The sequence below is a fragment of the Mobula birostris genome, chromosome 6, assembly GCF_030028105.1.
Source record: "Mobula birostris isolate sMobBir1 chromosome 6, sMobBir1.hap1, whole genome shotgun sequence".
Taxonomy (NCBI): Eukaryota; Metazoa; Chordata; class Chondrichthyes; order Myliobatiformes; family Myliobatidae; genus Mobula; species Mobula birostris.
In genome coordinates this window covers 17,618,582-17,637,480 of record NC_092375.1, presented here as the reverse complement: position 1 = coordinate 17,637,480, position 18,899 = coordinate 17,618,582, and the positions used below count along the sequence as shown (strand labels likewise).

At 43.4% G+C, this 18,899-nt stretch overlaps 1 protein-coding gene across 4 annotated transcripts in view; it reads left to right on the top strand.

Annotated features, from left to right (window-relative positions):
• The window catches only part of mrps6 (mitochondrial ribosomal protein S6), a 109,454-nt gene extending 98,143 nt beyond the window's left edge, over positions 1-11,311 (top strand). For all 4 annotated transcript variants that reach the window (XM_072259889.1, XM_072259892.1, XM_072259890.1 and 1 more), the window contains exon 3: positions 11,023-11,311. In XM_072259889.1, coding sequence (XP_072115990.1) covers positions 11,023-11,206 — 184 coding nt within the window. In that variant the 3' untranslated portion in view covers positions 11,207-11,311. The remainder of the gene's footprint in view (positions 1-11,022) is intronic.
• The last annotated feature ends 7,588 nt before the right edge of the window (positions 11,312-18,899 follow it).

Genomic DNA, 18,899 nt, shown 5'->3' with positions numbered 1-18,899 from the left:
ATAAATGTGAGATTATCTGCTTTGGTAGCAAGAACAGGAAGGCAGATTACTATCTGAATGGTGTCAAGTTAGGAAAAGGGGAAGTACAATGAGATCTGGGTGTCCTTGTTCATCAGTCACTGAAAGTAAGCATACAGGTACAGCAGGCAGTGAAGAAAGCTAATGGCATGTTGGCCTTCATAACAAGGGGAGTTGAGTATAGGAGCAAAGAGGTCCTTCTGCAGTTGTACAAGTCCCTGGTGAGACCCCACCAGGAGTATTGTGTGCAGTTTTGGTCTCCAAATTTGAGGAAGGACATTCTTGCCATGGAGGGAGTGCAGTGTAGGTTCACTGGGTTAATTCCAGGGATGGCGGGAAAGTCAAATGTTGAAAGATTGGAGCAACTGGGCTTGTATACACTGGAATTTAGAAGGATGAGAGGGGATCTGATTGAAACATATAAGATTATTAAGGGATTGGATACGCTGGAGGCAGGAAACATGTTCCCGATGTTGGGGGAGTCCAGAGCCCGAGGCCACAGTTTAAAATTAAGGGGTAGGCCATTTAGAATGGAGTTGAGGAAAAACTTTTTCACAATGGATTCTTTCAAGAAACAGTTGGATAGAGCTCTTAAAGATAGCGGAGTCAAGGGATATAGGGAGAAGGCAGGAACAGGGTACTGATTGTGGATGATCAGCCATGATCGCAGTGAATGGCAGTGTTGGCTTGAAGGGCTGAATGGCCTACTCCTGCACCTATTGTCTATTGAATCCATAGACACGAAAGCCAGAGGAGCTGGTGCAGGCCCACAGCCTCAGTTCACCACAATGCAGAGCAAAACGTATGGGAGTTCGTACACATGAAGCCTGGAGCAGCCGAAGCCCTTTCCAGCTTAATGACATCCTTCCGATAGCTGGGTGCCAGACCCCCAAGGTCATCAAGTATATAGGAGCCTAGTGGCTTTGACCTTAGGGCCTCGCTGTGTTTGGGAGTCAGGAGTATACAAAATGATGAGGGGCATAATTAAAGAGAATGATCACAGTTTTTCCCTCAGGGTAAGGAGGTCTTAAACTAGAGGTCATAGGCTTAAAGTATGGTAATAGATGATAGGTACATGGAACAAGCTGCCAGAAATGGTAGGTGTGGGTAGAACTTGCAACATTTGAGCAGATACAGGGATGGAAACATTTGATTTATTCATTTATTTGTTTAGAGATCAAGTGTGGAACAGGCATGTCCAGCCCACCTATTTAACCCCAGCCTAATCACGGGCCAACTTACAATGACCAATTAACCTACTAACTGACCAATTTACAATGACCAATTAACCTACTAACCGGTAGGTCTTTGGACTGTTGGAGGAAACCTGAGCACCCGGAGGTAACCCAACGCGGTCACGGGGAGAATGTACAAACACCATTACAGCCGGCGCTGGTACGCCTCGTGCTGTAATAGTGTCGTACTAACTGCTGCTTCGGTAGCACTTGAGAGGGACACGGACCAAATGCAGGTAAATGGAATAACTCAGATAGGTGTAGCTAACACGAGAAATTCTGCAGATGCTGGAAATTCAAGCAACACACATCAAAGTTGCTGGTGAACGCAGCAGGCCAGGCAGCATCTCTAGGAAGAGGTACAGTCGATGTATCAGGCCGAGACCCTTCATCAGGACTAACTGAAGGAAGAGCTAGTAAGAGATTTGAAAGTGTGAGGGGGGCTAAGTTGGTAAAGGGTTGGTTGTTTATGATCTGATGTTACTACTCTTCAGTGTTGAAAAATGTGTTTACATTTTGTATTGTTGCCAAGCTTCTATAATTACAGTCATTAACAAACTAGTTGACTGTAGGGATTAAGTTTCTAGGAATGATAGTGTGTGGCTGGTGGCATTGATCACTGTTGCTTTCTAACTAGAAATCTACCACTGGTAGTAAATGTATATTTTCTGTTTACTGACTTTTCATTCAGTAATATTGAATTACAGGAGTTGTCTCCTTTTTATCTTGGTGGCTGATGTTATTTATGATTACAAAGTTCAGGGATAGAAAGGGGTGTTAAAGGTCAGATAAAGATTTAAGGACAGAGATGCGAAGGGCTTAGAGGTCGTTCCTCCGCTCCGCATTCAAAGTCCAGCAATGTGGGCGGGTGACGAAGGATATCTGTAGTGTTGATATGTCCCAGTTGGTGGCTCCCAGGATTGGATGTCTGAGGAAGCAAGAGGCACGTGGCCAGTCCAGAGTTCGAGCCTGAAGTTTGGTGCCTCTCATTGGCTTGTCTGGGGGTGGATACCAAAGCCCAAAGGCCGATCACAAGTCCAGAAGTCAAAGCCTGGAGACTGGAGGCCTGGCCTACATTTGGAAGACTGTGTGTGTGGTGTGGGGGGGGGGGGTGGATTTGGGAGGGAAGGGGGAAACGAGGCTTGTTTTGTTGATTTTTTTTGTTATGTTCTGTGTTGTTTTGCTGAGCATTGTGGGCATTCTGTGTTGGCACCAGAACATGTGGTGACACTTGTGTGCTCCTCCCAGCACCTCCCTCGGGTGTGTTGGTTGTTAGCGCAAACAACGCATTTCACTGTATGTTTCGATGTGTATGTAAATCTGAATCTGAACTACATCGTGAAACTGCCTTTTCCCTTGTAAGTCAGCTCTTTTAACCAGGAATAACTATGAAGCCACAAATGATGAAAAATGTACAATTATTATGCATTATTCCTTGGAACCCCTGACGAAGGGGAATATTCACTTTGCTGCTCCTATGAGGTGTTGCAGTTATGATCACTTGAGTCACGTTGGTTGGGGATCATAAATGGAAAAACACACCTGAGCTTTTTGTCTTTTTCCTTGCTGACATGCTGTTTACTTGGCACAAATAAAAATTAATAACCAACCGAAGATTAGTGTGAGAACACTTAAGTTTTTTCAAAGTCCATTTGAAAAATCAGTGTGCTGAACTCAGACTGGCAACGGCAATTTCATTCCTTCTGGTGACAATCCATCTTGATAACCAGTTGGATGTGTATTTTTCAAGGACGTTTGGCACTGATGATTCTGTGTGTGTGGGAAAACTTTGCCCCATAGCCGTAGCAGTTCATTTTCTCCAAACTGCTGAGTCAACAGATGTCAGTTTGGCATCTTCATACAGCTTGGCAGTCTTGTCCCATGGATAAGGTCTGTGAGCTGGGGAGGTAAAGTGGAGGGGAAGCGAGCCAGGTGGTCCTCGGTTCTATTCCTCCTGCCCTCCCCACTTCATGGTAAACACAGTGACTGCCAATGCTGGAATCTGGAGCAACTAACAATCTCCTGGAGAATTTAGTTGGGTGAATGGCATCTGTAGGAGGAAAGTAATTGGCAACATTTTGCTTTGGAACCCTGCATCAGGACTGCGATGTAGGGTTATACGCTCAGTGGTCACTTTATTAGGTCTGCCCATACACCTTGTTAATATAAATATCTAATCAGTCAGTCATGTGGCAGCAACTCAATGCATAAAAGCATGCAGACATGGTCAAGAGATTCAGTTCTTGTTCCCATCAAACATCGGAATGGAGAAGAAATGTGATCTTAATGGCTTTGACCATGGAATGATTATTTGTGCCGGATGGGATCGTTTGAGATCTCAGTAATTGCTGCTCTATTGGATTTTAATGTGCAATATTCTCTAGAGCAGGGGTTCCCAAAATGGGGTCCATGGACCCCTCGATTAATGGTAGGGGGTCCAGGGCAGAAAAAGGTTGGGAACCCCTGCTCTAGGGTTTATAGAGAATGGTGCGAGAAACAAAAAAAAGATCTATTGAGCAGTAGTTCTGTGGGTGAAAACACTTTGTTAATGAGAGAAGTCAGAGGAGAATGGCCAGACTGGTTCAAGCTGACAGGAAAGCACCAGGAACATACACTCAGTGCGTATAGAGCATAGAACCTTACAGCACAGTATAGGCCCTTCAGCCCATGATGCTGTGCTGGGTTTTTTATTAACTGCTCACTCTAACCCTTCCCTCCTACATGGTCCTCCATTTTTCTATCATCCATGTGTCCACCTACGAGTTCCTTAAATGTCTCTGATGTATCTGCCTCTCCCACCACCTCTGACCGGACGTCGCACGCACTCACCACTCTCTGTGTAAAAGACTTGCTTCTGACATCCTCTCTGTACTTTCCTCCAACCATATCAAAATTATGCCCTGTGCCCACCCTGGGAAAAAGTCTCTGGCTATCCACTTGATCTATGCCCCTTATCATCTTGTACACCTCTATCAAGTTACCTCATCCCCCTTCATTCCAAAGAGAAGAATCCCAGCTCACTCAACCTATCTTCATAAAACATGCTCTCTAATCCAGACAGCATCCTGGTAAATCTCCTCTGCACCTCCTCTAAGGCTTCCACATCCTTCCTGTAATGAGGAGATCAGAACTGAACACTATTTATTCCAAGTGTGGTCTAACTAGAATTTTGACCTGAAACGCTGATGATTCTTTGACCCCAACAGATGCCGGTTGACCCGATGAGTTCCTGCAACAGATCATCAGTATAACTTATGATAACTAAATTGGCAGACTGTCTGTTTCAGTGATGATGATGATGCCAATTATGATGATTAGTTGACCAGGGCACTGAGGATAACCCAACATCCACCTGAGAGAGTGGACGTAGCCTCTGTTTCCCAACCCATCAGACAGGCAGTATATTCACCAATCCAGAACTTCGACTGTAGTGCTCTGGGAGTTTTGATCTGGGTTGTATGCTCAAGTCTCTGGATCCATGACATTTCTTGTCGAGAATGAGCCCTTTCTGTGGAATTGATTGCTACAGACGGCTGTGGAGGCCATGTTAGGGTATATTTAATGGAGGTTGATGGGTTCCCCAAAGGTTATGGGGAAAGGCAGTAAAACAGGGTTGAGAGGAAAAATAAATCAGACATGATTAAATGGTGGAGCAGCCTCAATGGGCCAAATAGCCTAATTCTGCTCGTATATTGGCCTTAAATTTGCCTTTTACCCCTTTAAAAAAATATGATGGTGATATAGCATAATACCGCACTTTCCAAATAGTCTGAATGTTCAAATTTGCAAGAATTCTATAGGGTAAAGCATGTGACCTGCATAACATTACCTGATTGGGATCATAGTTGGAATTTACACACTGAACACTCTTTAAGTGAGGCGTAAGGAGTGTGTAAGACCCTCTGGTGTCCATTCCGGGCCAGGTCACTCACATTTAGTCCCCACCGGACACTCAGATTTCACCTGTGGCTTCAAGTAACTGGTTGCATGCGACAGCGGTTGCAGCCTGGCACACCGCTTTGACAGGTGGGCTAAACGAGGTGAGGGCACCCGGCAGCCTCATACCCCAGTGAGATAGAGATGTGCCTGTCCTAGCATGTGAAGTCAGCTCTGGTAGACTACAGCGAGATCCAACGCCCAGGAAAGTGGTACTGCAATGCTCCATGGAGAGTAAAGGGCATGACAAGGCACAGAAGACATCAAGGTTGTCCACTGCAACCGAGGAGGACCCCAGTTTGTGGTGCCTAACATCGGGGTTAGTGTAATACTATAACAACGCTAACGACCCTGGTTCAAGTCCATCGCCATCTGTAAGGAGTTTGTATGTTCTCCCCATGACTGTGTGGGTTTCCTCCAGGAGCTCTGGTTTCCTCCCACATCCCAAACACATACGGGGTTAGTAGGTTAATTTGTCACATGAGTTTAATTGGGCTAGAGGTGCCTGTTACTGTGCTGTACCTATTAATAAAAATAAATGAACGGCTCTCTGGGCATAGAATTCCAAAGGTTTTCTGTTCATCCCTGCTTTCAGTGGATGACCCCCTTATTCTGAAACTCTGTGTCCTACCTGGAATTTTCTGTCTCTTCAGAACAGGTTGTGATCTGCTTTGTCTCAGTTTTGCCTGCTGGGTGTTCTGGTCTGATGTGGGCTATAGGAGTTCTTACAGATGATCTCTTTCTGTGTCTTCTAGAACGTGGTGTCAGATGGATGTGATTGCAACCCAGATGTAGTCCATTATGAACTTACTCATGTAAATTCTTAGTATACCTGGAAGATGACTTTGTACAACCTTGGACCTCCTTTAGCCATAAAATGTGTGACATTCCCCGCTTTTTCCTTCAATTATTTTCTCACACCAACCTTTCTTAATTACTCGACAATTTTCTAAACGTGTATTCACTTTGTCCAATGTTAGATTAATGCCTTCGCTAGGCTGCTTGAGTTTCCTCTTCGGTATAATGATAGCCTTATAGTGTCATTGTATCCTTCCATTGCGAATATGGTGTGAGCCATGATTAAAGCTGAGTGTTCATTTGTAATCAGAACCAAGGCAAGTCAAGTTGTGCTTGTTGCCACATGCACTGTTAAGGTGAGTTACAGCGTACAATGGAAAAACTTCCTTGCTGCAGCACCCCTGGTAGAAATTGTATATAATATTTTGTATGCTCAGACAACATACAAAAGATAAATTATACATATATTATGCAAGACAGTGAAGAGGAAGAAAGAGCTGTGCAAAAATAAGGCATTAGTGTAAAAGAAATAGTCCATTATAGTGTAAGGGGTGGTTCACATTGCTCCATTGCTGAGTTGGTGTTAGGGTTGTGAAGGTAGGTTCAAGAACCTGATGGTTGTTGGAAAGTTGAAGTTCCAAACCTCGTGGTGGGGGACTTTGGGCTTCTGTACATCCTGCCTGATGGTAGCAGCAAAAAGAGGGCATGACCTAGTTTGGATCTCGATAGTTTGGATTTCAACACCTGAATCCTTGAGTTTTGAGGCAGCACTTCCTACAGATGTTCTCAATGGTGGAGAGAACTGTGTCCACAATCCTCTGCAACCTCTTATGTTCCTGTGTGTTGAAATTGCTGGACGTAACCTAATCACAGGATAATTTACAATGACCGGTTAACCTACCAGGTATGTCTTTGGACTGTGGGAGGAAACTGGAGATCCTGGAGGAATCCCTCGGCCGTCACAGGGAGGAATCAGGTTTACTATGACTGGCATATACCATGAAAGTTCTTATGTGGCAGCAGTACACTGCAATACCTAATAAAAACTAAATTACGGTAAATATATATATATAAAAAAGAGTTAAATAAGTGGTGCAAAAGGAGAGAAAAATAAATAGTGAGATAGTATTCATGGGTTCAATGTCCCTTCAGAAATCTGATGGCAGAGGGGAAGAAGCTGTTCCTGAATTGTTAAGGACGTGCAGAGACTCTTTACAGAGGATGCCGGGATTGAACTCAGAATTCCGATGCCCTGAGCTATATTAACCTCATGCTACCACTATGCTACCATGGCACCCCACGTGTGTGCGTTGTGCATTTTGCGTGTGTGTTGCTCTTGATAGTTTCATTAGTGCCTCTGTACAAGTTTGTTAGTATGAGGTGACATGCCAAGTGCCAGGGTTGCTCAGAAATCTTTAGGTTGTTGCTTCTTTAGCAACAACGAAATGATGAATATAGTTTTTGGAGCCATATGTGGTATTATGTAGCAGTGTTGACAGTTCAGTCCTTAACAGGGCTCTGAGCAACAGCTTCAGCAGTTTTTATTACATATGATGTAAAAGAAATAGAATCTCTGCTTCTAATATCTCAATTGCTGTTCATTTTGAAAGGTTTATAACTCAAACACAGCTGCTCCTTATTGGCTTTGGTGAAACTAGTGACCGCTAGATTGCCTGCTGCCAATGTTATTCACTTCTTTATATGATCTGTGTATTGTACACCAGCGTTCTTCCTGGGGAAGGGTAATTCTATCTGTTGAATTCATTTCTCTTAACCCAGTGATCTTGAAATTGTATCAGTTTCAGTTACGGAACAGTCTTAAACAGCAGTATTGTGTCGTTTGTACAGGAGGGATGCAGAAGATTTAGATTAAAACTATGATCTGTTTATTCAAGCAAGTTTTTACTTTCAGTGAAGTGTTTTTTTAGGATTCATGGTACATTCCTCCTAATGGAGACCAGCACAGAAAGAATGCAAGGTTAAGTCCTCCAATATTTTTTTCACAAGGAAAGTGGGAGCGATGTTACTGTAATAGATCAGATAAATTAGGAACAAGAGTCACTAGATGCCTTTGAGCCATTTAATAAAATTATGATTCATATGCTTGTAATCTCAATTTTGCATTCTAATTTATCAGTAATAACCTTTCACCTCTTTGCTTGTCAATTATCTATTTCTGTCTTAAAACTTCCATAGACTCTGCTTCCACTACCCTCTGAAGAAGAGATCTTCAAAGACTCATAGAACATAGCATAGGAACGGGCTTTTTGGACCACAGTCTCTGTGTGCAACCAAAACTGTGTGCATTGCAAATGTGTCGTTTGCGTCAAATCAAATCAGTGAGGATTGTGCTGGGCAGCCTGCAAGTGTCGCCACGTTTCCATGGGGATTTCCTTTGGGTGCTCTGGATTCCTCCCACATTCCAAAGACATACAGGTTACGGTTAGTAAATTGGTGTCATACTGTGTTGGCGCCAGATGCATGGTAGCACATGCCCAGCAGAATTCTCGCTGATTTGATTTGATGCAAATGATATATTTCACTGTATATTTTGATGTTTATGTGACAAATAATGCTAATCTTTAATAAACTTGTCCTCACTATTTGACTAATTGCTGTATCACATATTCACCTTTTTACATGTTATGCACTGGGGTACCCAGGTCCATCTGTAACTCTGAGCTCTGCAATCTGTCACCATTTGGTTAATATAAGGTTTATTTACTATCTTTCCTGCCAAATTTTACATTTCCTTTGTCTTTGGATAAGCTGCCAGAAATAGTGGCTGAGGTGGGCACATTAGCAGTTTGTTTATTTATTGAGGTACAACACGGAATAGGGCCTCCGAGCCTTGCTGCTCAGCATTACTCCAATTTAATCCTACCCTCTTATAATGGCCAATTAGCCTACCAACCCGTACGTCTTTGGACTGTAGGAGGAAACTGGAGTAGGTGGAGGAAACTCGCGCGGTCATGGGGAGAACGTACAAGTTCCTTACAAACAGCGGCGGGATGGGAGCGTAGTGGTTAGTGGCAACCCTTTACGGTGCCAGTGACCTGGGTTCAATTCCCGCTGCTGCCTGTAAGGAGTTTGTACGTTTTCCCTGTGATCGCGTCCGTTTTTTCCAGGTGGTCCGGTTTCCTACCAGTAGGTTAATTGGTCACGGTGCATTGTCCCGTGATTCAGCTGGGTTTGCTGGGCGGGGCAGCTTGAAGAGATGGAAAGGCCTATTCCACGCTGTATCGCAATAAATGAATAACTGAAGAAGAATGTTTAAAAGTCATTGAGATAAGTACATGGATAGGAGGTATTTAGGGGTCTATGGCAGTGGTCCCCAACCATCAGGCCACAAAGCATGTGCTACCGGGCCGCGAGGAAATGATCTGATTTGGCGATATGAAACAAAATGAGTCAGCTGCACCTTTTCTCATTCCCTGTCACGCACTGTTGAACTTGAAATAACCTACCATATCATACCAAATAACACATAAAACCTAAAATAACACTAACATATAGTAAAAGCAGGAATGATATGATAAGTACACAGCCTATATAAAGTAGAAATAATGTATGTACAGTATAGTTTCACTTAACAGAATTGGGAAGATTAAGCCAAAACTGATTTGTCGAAAAAAAATTGGCATGTACTTGCATGCGCACGTCACGCATGCGCACACAGGTGTCCGCGCAAGGCTTCATGGTCATTGTAGCCTTTCTCGGGGTAAACACAAGTGTCCCGTATTTGACTGCTACTCTTGTCCCTTATTTGGGAGTGAGAAAGTTGGCAACCCGACTTGAACACCACCCCACCCCTCGTTGGCCGGTCCGCAAGAATATTGTCAATATTAAATCGGTCCGCTGTGCAAAAAAGGTTGGGGACCCCTGGTCTATGGGCCAATCATGGGCAGGTGGGACAAGCTCGCTAGATGTCGGGTTAAAGCACCTGCTTCTATAGTGTGTGACTCCATGATTCTATATACCATTTGCCACATCTTTTCCCATTTACAGTGTCCGTGATCAGAGTGCTCTAATCAGAACTTTAAAGCTGTAGCCACTTAGAACATAGAACAGTACAGCAAAGGAACAGGCCCTTCAGCGCACAATGTTCTGCCGAACCCATCAAATCACCAACTAAACTAGTCCCTTTTACCTACATGATGTCCCTAATCTATTTCCCTCACGTTCATGTGCCTACCTAAACACCTCTTCAAAATTCCTAATATTTCTGCCTTTACCACCTTCTGGAAGATTTGTTTTTTTTTTCCTTTTTTAAATGTCTTTTTTTTTTTACAATCGCAAGACAATGCTGAACTCTTAAGAAATTCAGGTACTGCAGGTCTACCCCGTCAGTGAGCTGCCATTGGCGGAGGAGCAGGACATATTACATGAAGGCATTGGAGCTGGTGCGTGAAGGTGTCGTGCAGTGTAACTGTGGGTGATTGTCTTGGATGTTTTTCTTGTGATCGCAAGACCCTGTTGGACATTGATGGTGTAAGATGCCGCAGGCTAGCTTCCCTTGTTTGGTGGCGTGACCGATGGTGGGCCTCAGTTGTAGCAAGGACTAGGCCTGAATCTTTGGGCTTGCCTGCTGCTGTAGTCCAGGATAGGAGATGCCTGCTGCTGAAGTCCAGGAGAGGAGGCGGTGTAGCGTTGTGTCCATACTCATTTGGGGGCTGACCTCTCCCGTCAGTATTTCCCCCCAGTGTCCATTCGGTGGAATGACAAGCTGGATTGGGTGCACGTGTTCGTCTGCGCCATCAATTTGCATGACATGTCTCTCAGGGACTTGGACCATTTTTTTTTAGTGTGACTGTATGTGTGCTTGCTATCTTGGATGTGCTGTGTACCTTAGCCCCAGAGGAACACTGATTCCTCTTATTGATGATTCATGTCTGGCTGAGTGATAATGAAACTTGAATTTGATTTGATTTTTGTATTTGAATTTGGTCCCAGGCAGAGCACCCACCACCCTCACAACTTGCTTAAAAGATACTTCTTGAAAGTGAACTTACTCTCCATGTTTAATTTATTTCAGATACTACCTGGTGGATTTTGAAGCATCTCCGACCATTCTCCCCACCATGTTGGATCACTTATGCCGTGATATTGACGTGATCAGGCCTACAATACTCAAGCAACGGCCCCCAAAGTCTGAGGAAAGCTGCCCAGGATTGATCCCACCCAACAACGATGCTAAACTGCATTCTAAAAGAAAATGATCTTGTATTGCTTAATAGATAAATATTTAAAAATGTATATGGTCAAGCATTCTGGTTGAAAGCTTTTGAAAGTATACCTTATTAAATGTGAGATTTCCAATTTCAGTGTGTTTTTGAATGTATTTTTCTTTAGCTAGCTTAATAATTTGAATATTCAAATAAAATCTTCCATTAGTGTGAGATCTTAGGACTAGAAGGCACAGCCACAGAATAGAGTATGGAGCATAGAACAGGCCCTTCAGCCCACTATGTTTTGACCTTTCAACCTACTTTAAAAAAGAAGGTCCTTTTAAAGCAGAGATGAGGAGGAATTTCTTTAGCTAGAGGGTGTGAATGTGTGGAATTCATTGCCCCAGATGGCTGTGGAGGCCAAGTCATTGTGTATATTCAATGTGGAAGTTGATAGGTTCTTGATTAGTCAGGATGTCAAAAGTTATGGGGAGAAGGCAGGAGAATGGGGTTGAGAGGGAAAACAAGTCAACCATGATCTAATGACAGAGGAGACTCGATGGGCCAAATGGCCTAACTCTGCTCCTATGTCTTATGAAGGGTCTTGATCTGTAAGGTCGGCTGTCCATTTTCCTCCATAGACGTAGAAACATAGAACGTAGAAAACCTATCAACCTTGGACAGACACAATACAGGCGCTTTGGCCCACAAAGCTGTGCCGAACATGTCCTTACCTTACCTAGGGTTACCCATAGCCCTCTAATTTTCTGAGCTCCATGTACCTGGCCAAGAGTCTCTTAAAAGACCCTATCGTATCTGCCTCCACCAGCGTCACCGGCAGCCCATTCCACACACTCACCACTCTCTGCGTAAAAAAAACTTATCTCTGACATCTCCTCTGTACCTGCTTCTGAGCACCCTAAAACTGTGCCCTCTCGTGCTAGCCATTGCAGCCCTGGGAAAAAGCCTCTGACTATCCACACGATCAATACCTCTCATCATCTTGTACACCTCTATCAGGTCACCTCTCATCCTCCGTCGCTCCAAGGAGAAAAGGCTGAGTTCACTCAACCTATTCTGATAAGGCATGCTCCCCAATCCAGGGAACATCCTTGTAAATCTCCTCTGCACCCTTTCTATGGTTTCCACATCCTTCTTATAGTGAGGTGACCAGAACTGAGCACAGTACTCCAAGTGTGGCGTGACCAGGGTCCTATATAGCTGCAACATTACCTCTCAGCTCCTAGACTCAATCCCACTGTAGTCCTGAAAGCTAGTCAGTAACAATGTGGGTGTACACATGCACAGGGTTTCCAGTGAACTTTCCCTAGCCAAATGGGAGATTCCCAAAGAAAGTTCAAGGAATTTTTATATTAAGTATTGAGTTAGAGAGAAAGGAGAACAGTAATACACAGAGGGGAAAGAAGAAATCTAAAGGGGATGCCCACTGTAAAGTTTATTTATGTTATTATTGCGATACAGTGTGGAATAGGCCCTTCCAGCTTCCTATCTGCGCTACCCAGCAATCCCCCAAGTTAATCCGAGCCTAATCGTGGGTCAATTTTCAATGACCAATTAACCTACCCGGTAAGTCAGAGCCATCTCTATTTCCTGAGGAGACTGAGGTCCTTTAACAGCTGCTGGATGATGCTGAGGATGTTCTACGAGTCTGTGGTGGCCAGTGCTATCATGTTTGCTGTTGTGTGCTGGGGCAGCAGGCTGAGGGTAGCAGACACCAACAGAATCAACAAGCTCATCCATAAGGCCAGTGATGTTGTGGGGATGGAACTGGACTCTCTCACTGTGGTGTCTGAAAAGAGGATGCTGTCCAAGTTGCATGCATCTTGGTCAATGTCTCCCATCCACTACATAATGTACTGGGTGGGCACAGGAGTACATTCAACCAGAGACTCATTCCACCGAGATGCAACAGAGCATCATAGGAAGTCATTCCTGCCTGTGGCCATCAAACTTTACAACTCCTCCCTTGGAGGGTCAGACACCCTGAGCTGATAGGCTGGTCCTGGACTTATTTCATAATTTATTGGCATAATTTACATATTACTATTTAACTATTTATTACTATTTTCTATTACTATATTACTATTTATTATTTCTGTGACTATTACTATTTACTAATAGTAATATTACTATTTCTATTACTATTTATTATTTATGGTGCAACTGTAATGAAAACTAATTTCCCCTGGGATCAATAAAGTATGACTATGACTGTGGGAAGAGACTGGAGCAACTGGAAGAAATACACATAGTGACATAGAGAATGTACAAGCTCCTTATAGGCAGCGGTGGGAATTGAACCCGGGTCGTCTGGACTGTAAAGCGTTGTGCTCACCACTACGCTGCTGTGCTACCCAAGTTGTCCATTGGCGCAGTTTGTGCAGGTGCTGCCTCACGGTTCCATTGACTTAGAATTTTGCTGCAGGATTACACCAGTCTGCCACCCCACCTTTCAGTATGATCATAAATGACCTGCACCCTGGAGTGCTTTGCCTCTTTTTTCACCAGTTCCCCACAGCTGTCAGCTCCCTGCCTTTTCTGAACAAAAGCCTTTACTTCCACTTCAAATATGTCCAATGATATAACCCCCACAAGCCTCCTGGGTAGAATTTCAGATATTCATCTTCCTCTGTGAGTAGTAGTTCCCACGCAGATCAAATGACTACTTTCTTATCTTATAACTAATCTTGTTTGATATTTCTCACAATAGAGTTCAGAAATCTCTTGATATCAACCCAGACATAACCCTTCTGGATCATATTTCAGCCACTCATTCTTCAGAATTCCAATTAATGTAAATATAATTTCTTTAGCTGCCTGTGGTAGGACAACCTTCTTATCCCAGGAATGATCTTAATGAATCTTTTTTGGACTGCCTGCAATGCCAGTATATTTATTCTTAAATAAGGGTATCAAAACTGTGGCTATACTGCAGGTGTAATAAAATGGCTACTGTGTATTTCAAGACTCCAGCTCATTTGGGGCAAAGACCAATACGTAATTTACCTTCTTAAACACTCACTGCACCCGCCTGCTAACCTCTTGTAACACTTCTATACTCTACTCAACTGGAATTGTTCTCCATTTAGATAATAGTCTACCTTCAGATTCCTGTACTGAAATGCATGACTTCACCTCTTCCCACATTAATGTCCGTTTGCCAAGTGTTCACCCACTCACTAGACCTATTTATATCCCAATGCAGAGTCCAAATAGTCTTTGCTTCCTACCCTCCCACCTAACTTTGTGTCATTGGCAAACTTAGATATTTTACAACCTGTCCCTTATCATAAATAATTGATCATAAGGCATAGGAGTAGAAATAGGCCATTCAGCCCATTGAGTCTGCTCTGCCACTAATCATGGCTGATTTATTATCTCTCAACCCCATTCTCCAACCTCATACCTGTAACCTCTGACACCCTTATTGCTCAAGAACCTGTCAAACGCCTCTTTAAATATGCCCATGACTTAACCTTCGCAACATCTGTGGCAATGAATTCCACACGTTCACCACCCTCTGGCTAAGGAAATCTTGTTCTAAAGAGATATCCTTGTATTCTTAGACTTTCCTACTATTGGAAGCATCTCCATGCCCACTCTATCTAAACTTTTCAATATTTGATAGGTTTCAATGAGATCGCCTTTCATTCTTCTAAACCCCAGCAAATACAGGACCAGAACCAACAAACACTGCTCATATGTGAACCCTTTCATTCCTGGGACCATTCTCATGAACTTCCTCTGGACCCGCTCCAATACCAGCACATCCTTTCTTAGATATGGGGCCCAAAACTGCACAAAATACTCCAGGTGTGGCCTGACCATGTCCTTACAAAGCCTCATCTGGAAGTCAAAAGCATATTCCATTCCTTAATCATCACTAGGGTGTAAACCCCAGAACTCCCTCCCTAATGGCACATTGGTTTACATTTATCATTGGTTCAAAAAGGCTGCTCAGCCCATCTACAAGCTTAAAGGCAATTGGGAGATGCAAGAGAATGCAAATACTGGAATCTGTAATGACTTGCGAGATACGGGAAGAAATCAATGGGTCAGGCAACATCTATGGAGGAGATGGACAGTAGATGTTTAGCTCAAGACCCTTCAACTGAACTTTATCTGGATTTGTCCATTTTCCTGCATGGATGCCTTTTGACCTGCTGAGTTCCTCCAGCTTTTTCTGTGTTGCTCCAGATTTCCAATATCTGCAGTTGTTTGTGAGACCATTTATTGAAACTGGTCAGGAGAACACTCAAGAGATATCCTAAATTAATTGGCATTCAACTAATTCTGTGGGACTCAATTCCTGAAATTATGTACCTTTTGGGAGCAGTGATACAGACTACTTAATTTTAGAAGCAACCAGGAATGTGTAATAAAAGAAAGGAATGTTTATTTAATCATCTTTCATGGTCTCCAGAGATTTTTAATTAAATTTAGCGCCAAAGATATGCTTTATTTGGTGTACAGTTGCCTGTAATGCAGGGAAATATTCACTTGACAAACTGCTTAAGCCTTAAAAGCTAATGAAAGTTTAAGGTTCAAAAGTTCAAAGTAAATTTATTATCAAAGTATGTATAATCTCAACTCTGCCATGAATGGTTCCAAGCCTGGCTGTGAAAGAAGGAGGCTTGAGCATGGGGCTAGCAACCCCATCCTGTAAAAAACCAGAGCTACAGAAACACCAACAGAAGCTCCAAAGGCCTCTTCACTGGGAGATGAAGGATCTTCACCTGGAAGATGTATAATGGGCTACACCTTGGGACAACGTGAAAGACTGGCCCAGGACAGAGGACTCTGGTGAGCTGTTGTTGGTGGCCTATGCCCCAGCAGGGATGATGGACTTAAGAAAAAGAAGAACAAGACATATATGTCACCACATAAGTATTACTTTGAGATTCGTATTGTTGCAGTTACTTATATGACAATAAAGAAATACAAAAGAACTTATGAAAAACCATGCATAACAAAGTGACCAATGTGCAAAAGAAGACAAACTGTGCAACATAATAAAAAAAAATAATTCTCAGAATATGAGTTGCGGAGTCTTTGAAAGTGAGTCTATCGGTTGTGGAGTCAGTTACTGGATGTACGTGTAAACAGGATTTCCAATAAGCCTTTCCCAGCCAACTGGAAGATCCCCAAAAAATTACAAGGTCTTTTTTTTCATCATTCATGTGATGTGGGAATTGATGGCAGGACCAAAAAGCATTGCCATTGAATTCAAAAGAACCGGACCATTAGGATTTGCTGCACCTCAGGTGTTTTGGAAGTTAAGTCACAGAGTGGTTTAAAACCACTGCAAATAGGAGGAGGAGTCATCCATTTGCTCCACCCTTCAAAATGACCCTCTGATCATTCAACAGGAATTCTGCAGATGCTGGAAATTCAAGCAACACACATAAAAGTTGCTGGTGAACGCAGCAGGCCAGGCAGCATCTCTAGGAAGAGGTGCTGCCTGGCCTGCTGTGTTCACCAGCAACTTTTATGTGTGTTCCTCTGATCATTCACTTTAGTTACCTGCTTCTGCCTTCTCTTTATCACTTCGGCAATCAGAAAAAATATCTACCACCTTCCTGAATATATCTAATGACTTGGCCTCCACTGCCTTCTGTGGTAGAGAATTCCACAAGAACATAGAACATTTAAAGAGCATAGCACAGTACATGTTGCAATGTGAGCATTATTAAAGGTAAGTCAATACTAATTAGGATAATGGATTTTTTACTTCCGTTCCTTTTTCACTTCCGAGTGTGCTTTGCATATAGTGTGCCTGCCATGCCGTACGGGTTGTGAAAGTCTCTGTATATACATAACAGTTTTGAAGTTCGAGATAAAGTTGTTTCTTGGGCATGAAGATGTCGAGTGTGCCTTTTTCAAAGTGGAAGTTACCACAGTACAGACACTTTGGCCCTCGATTTGCCAATCTAAGATCAACCTAACTTTTCCCTCCCACATAGCCCCCTATTTTTCCTTCATCCGTGTGCTTATTTAAGAGTCTCTTAAATGCCCTTATGGTATCTGTCTCTACCTCTGGCAGTACATTCCACACACCTACCACTCTGTGTAAAAAAAACTTACCTCTGACATCCCCCCCCACAATAATTTCCCCAGTGGCTTTAAAATTATACCCCATCTTTTTAGGTATTTCTGCCCTGGGAAAGAGGTTTTGGCTGTCCACTCTATCTATGCCTCTTATGATCTTGTACATCTCTATCAAGTCTCATCCTCTAAAGAGAAAAACTTAACCTATTTTTATTGGTATAATCCTGGTAAATCTCCTCTGCACCCTCGCTAAAGCTTCCACGCTGTGATCACAATGCCATTAATTTCAAAATAATGATGGAGAAGGATACGTCTGGTCCTTGGGTTGAGATTCTAAGTTGGAGAAAGGCCTATTTTGATGGTATCAGAAAGGATCTGGCAAGTTTAAGTTGTGACAGGTTGGTTACTGGCAAAGGTGTGCTTAGTAAGCAGGAGGCCTTCCAAAGTGAAATTTTGAAATTACAGAGTTGGTATGTTGCTGTCAGAATTAAAGGAAAGGCTAACAGGTTTAGGGAACCTTAGGTTATGAGACATATTGAGGCCCTGGTTAAGGAAATGAAGGAGGTGTACTGCAGGTGTAGGCAGAAAAGAACAAATGGTAAACACAAGAGATTAACTTGGAGGAGTATAAGAAATGCAAGAGAATACCTAAAAGGGAAATCACCGTGCTCCCCATCCACTCACACTTGTGGACATTCCACCAACTCTGGACAAGCCGGCTTACAGCACTTGGGCCTTCTGCTTGCACAGACGTCTGATCCTGGGACCCCCTGACTTGTGACAGCCTGACATCTACATCCTGCATTGCCCATCCATGTCACCACCCTACGAGCGCAGAGTGGAGGCCTGGAATTGGATGTCCTTCAACCCTGTCCACGTCGCTGGATTTTGAGCATGGAGCAAAGGCCTGATCTCAGGTCAAGTCAGGTCAAGTCAAGTCAAGTTTATTGTCATTTCGACCATAAGCTGCTGCTACAGTACACAGTAAAAACGGAATAACTTTCCTCCAGGATCATGGTGCTACATGAAACAACACAAAAACTACACTAGGCTATGTGAGACAGCACAAGGCTATACTAGACAACGTAAAGCAACATAAAAACTGCACTAGACTACAGACCTGCACAGGACTACATAAAGTGCACAAAACAGTGCAGGGCAGTACAATAATTAATAAACAAGACAATAGGCACAGTAGAGGACAAATTACAATATAATAATAAATGATGTAGGTGTCAGTCTAGACTCTGGGTATTAAGGAGTCTGATGGTTTGGGGGAAGAAACTGTTGCACAGTCTGATCATGAGAGCCCGAATGCTTCGGTACCTTTTGCCAGATGGCAGGAGGGAGAAGAGTTTGTATGAGGGGTGCGTGGGCTCCTTCACAACATTGTGGATTTTACGGGTGCAGCGTGTGGTGTAAATGTCTGTAATGGCGGGAAGAGAGACCTCGATGATCTTCTCAGCTGACCTCACTATCCGCTGCAGGGTCTTGCGATCTGAGACGGTGCAATTTCCAAATCAGGCAGTGATGCAGCTGCTCAGGATGCTCGCAGTACAACCTCTGTAGAACGTGGTGAGGATGGGGGGTGGGAGATGGACTTTTCTCAGCCTTCGCAGAAAATAGCGATGCTGCTGGGCTTTCTTGACTATGGAGCTGGTGTTGAGGGACCAAG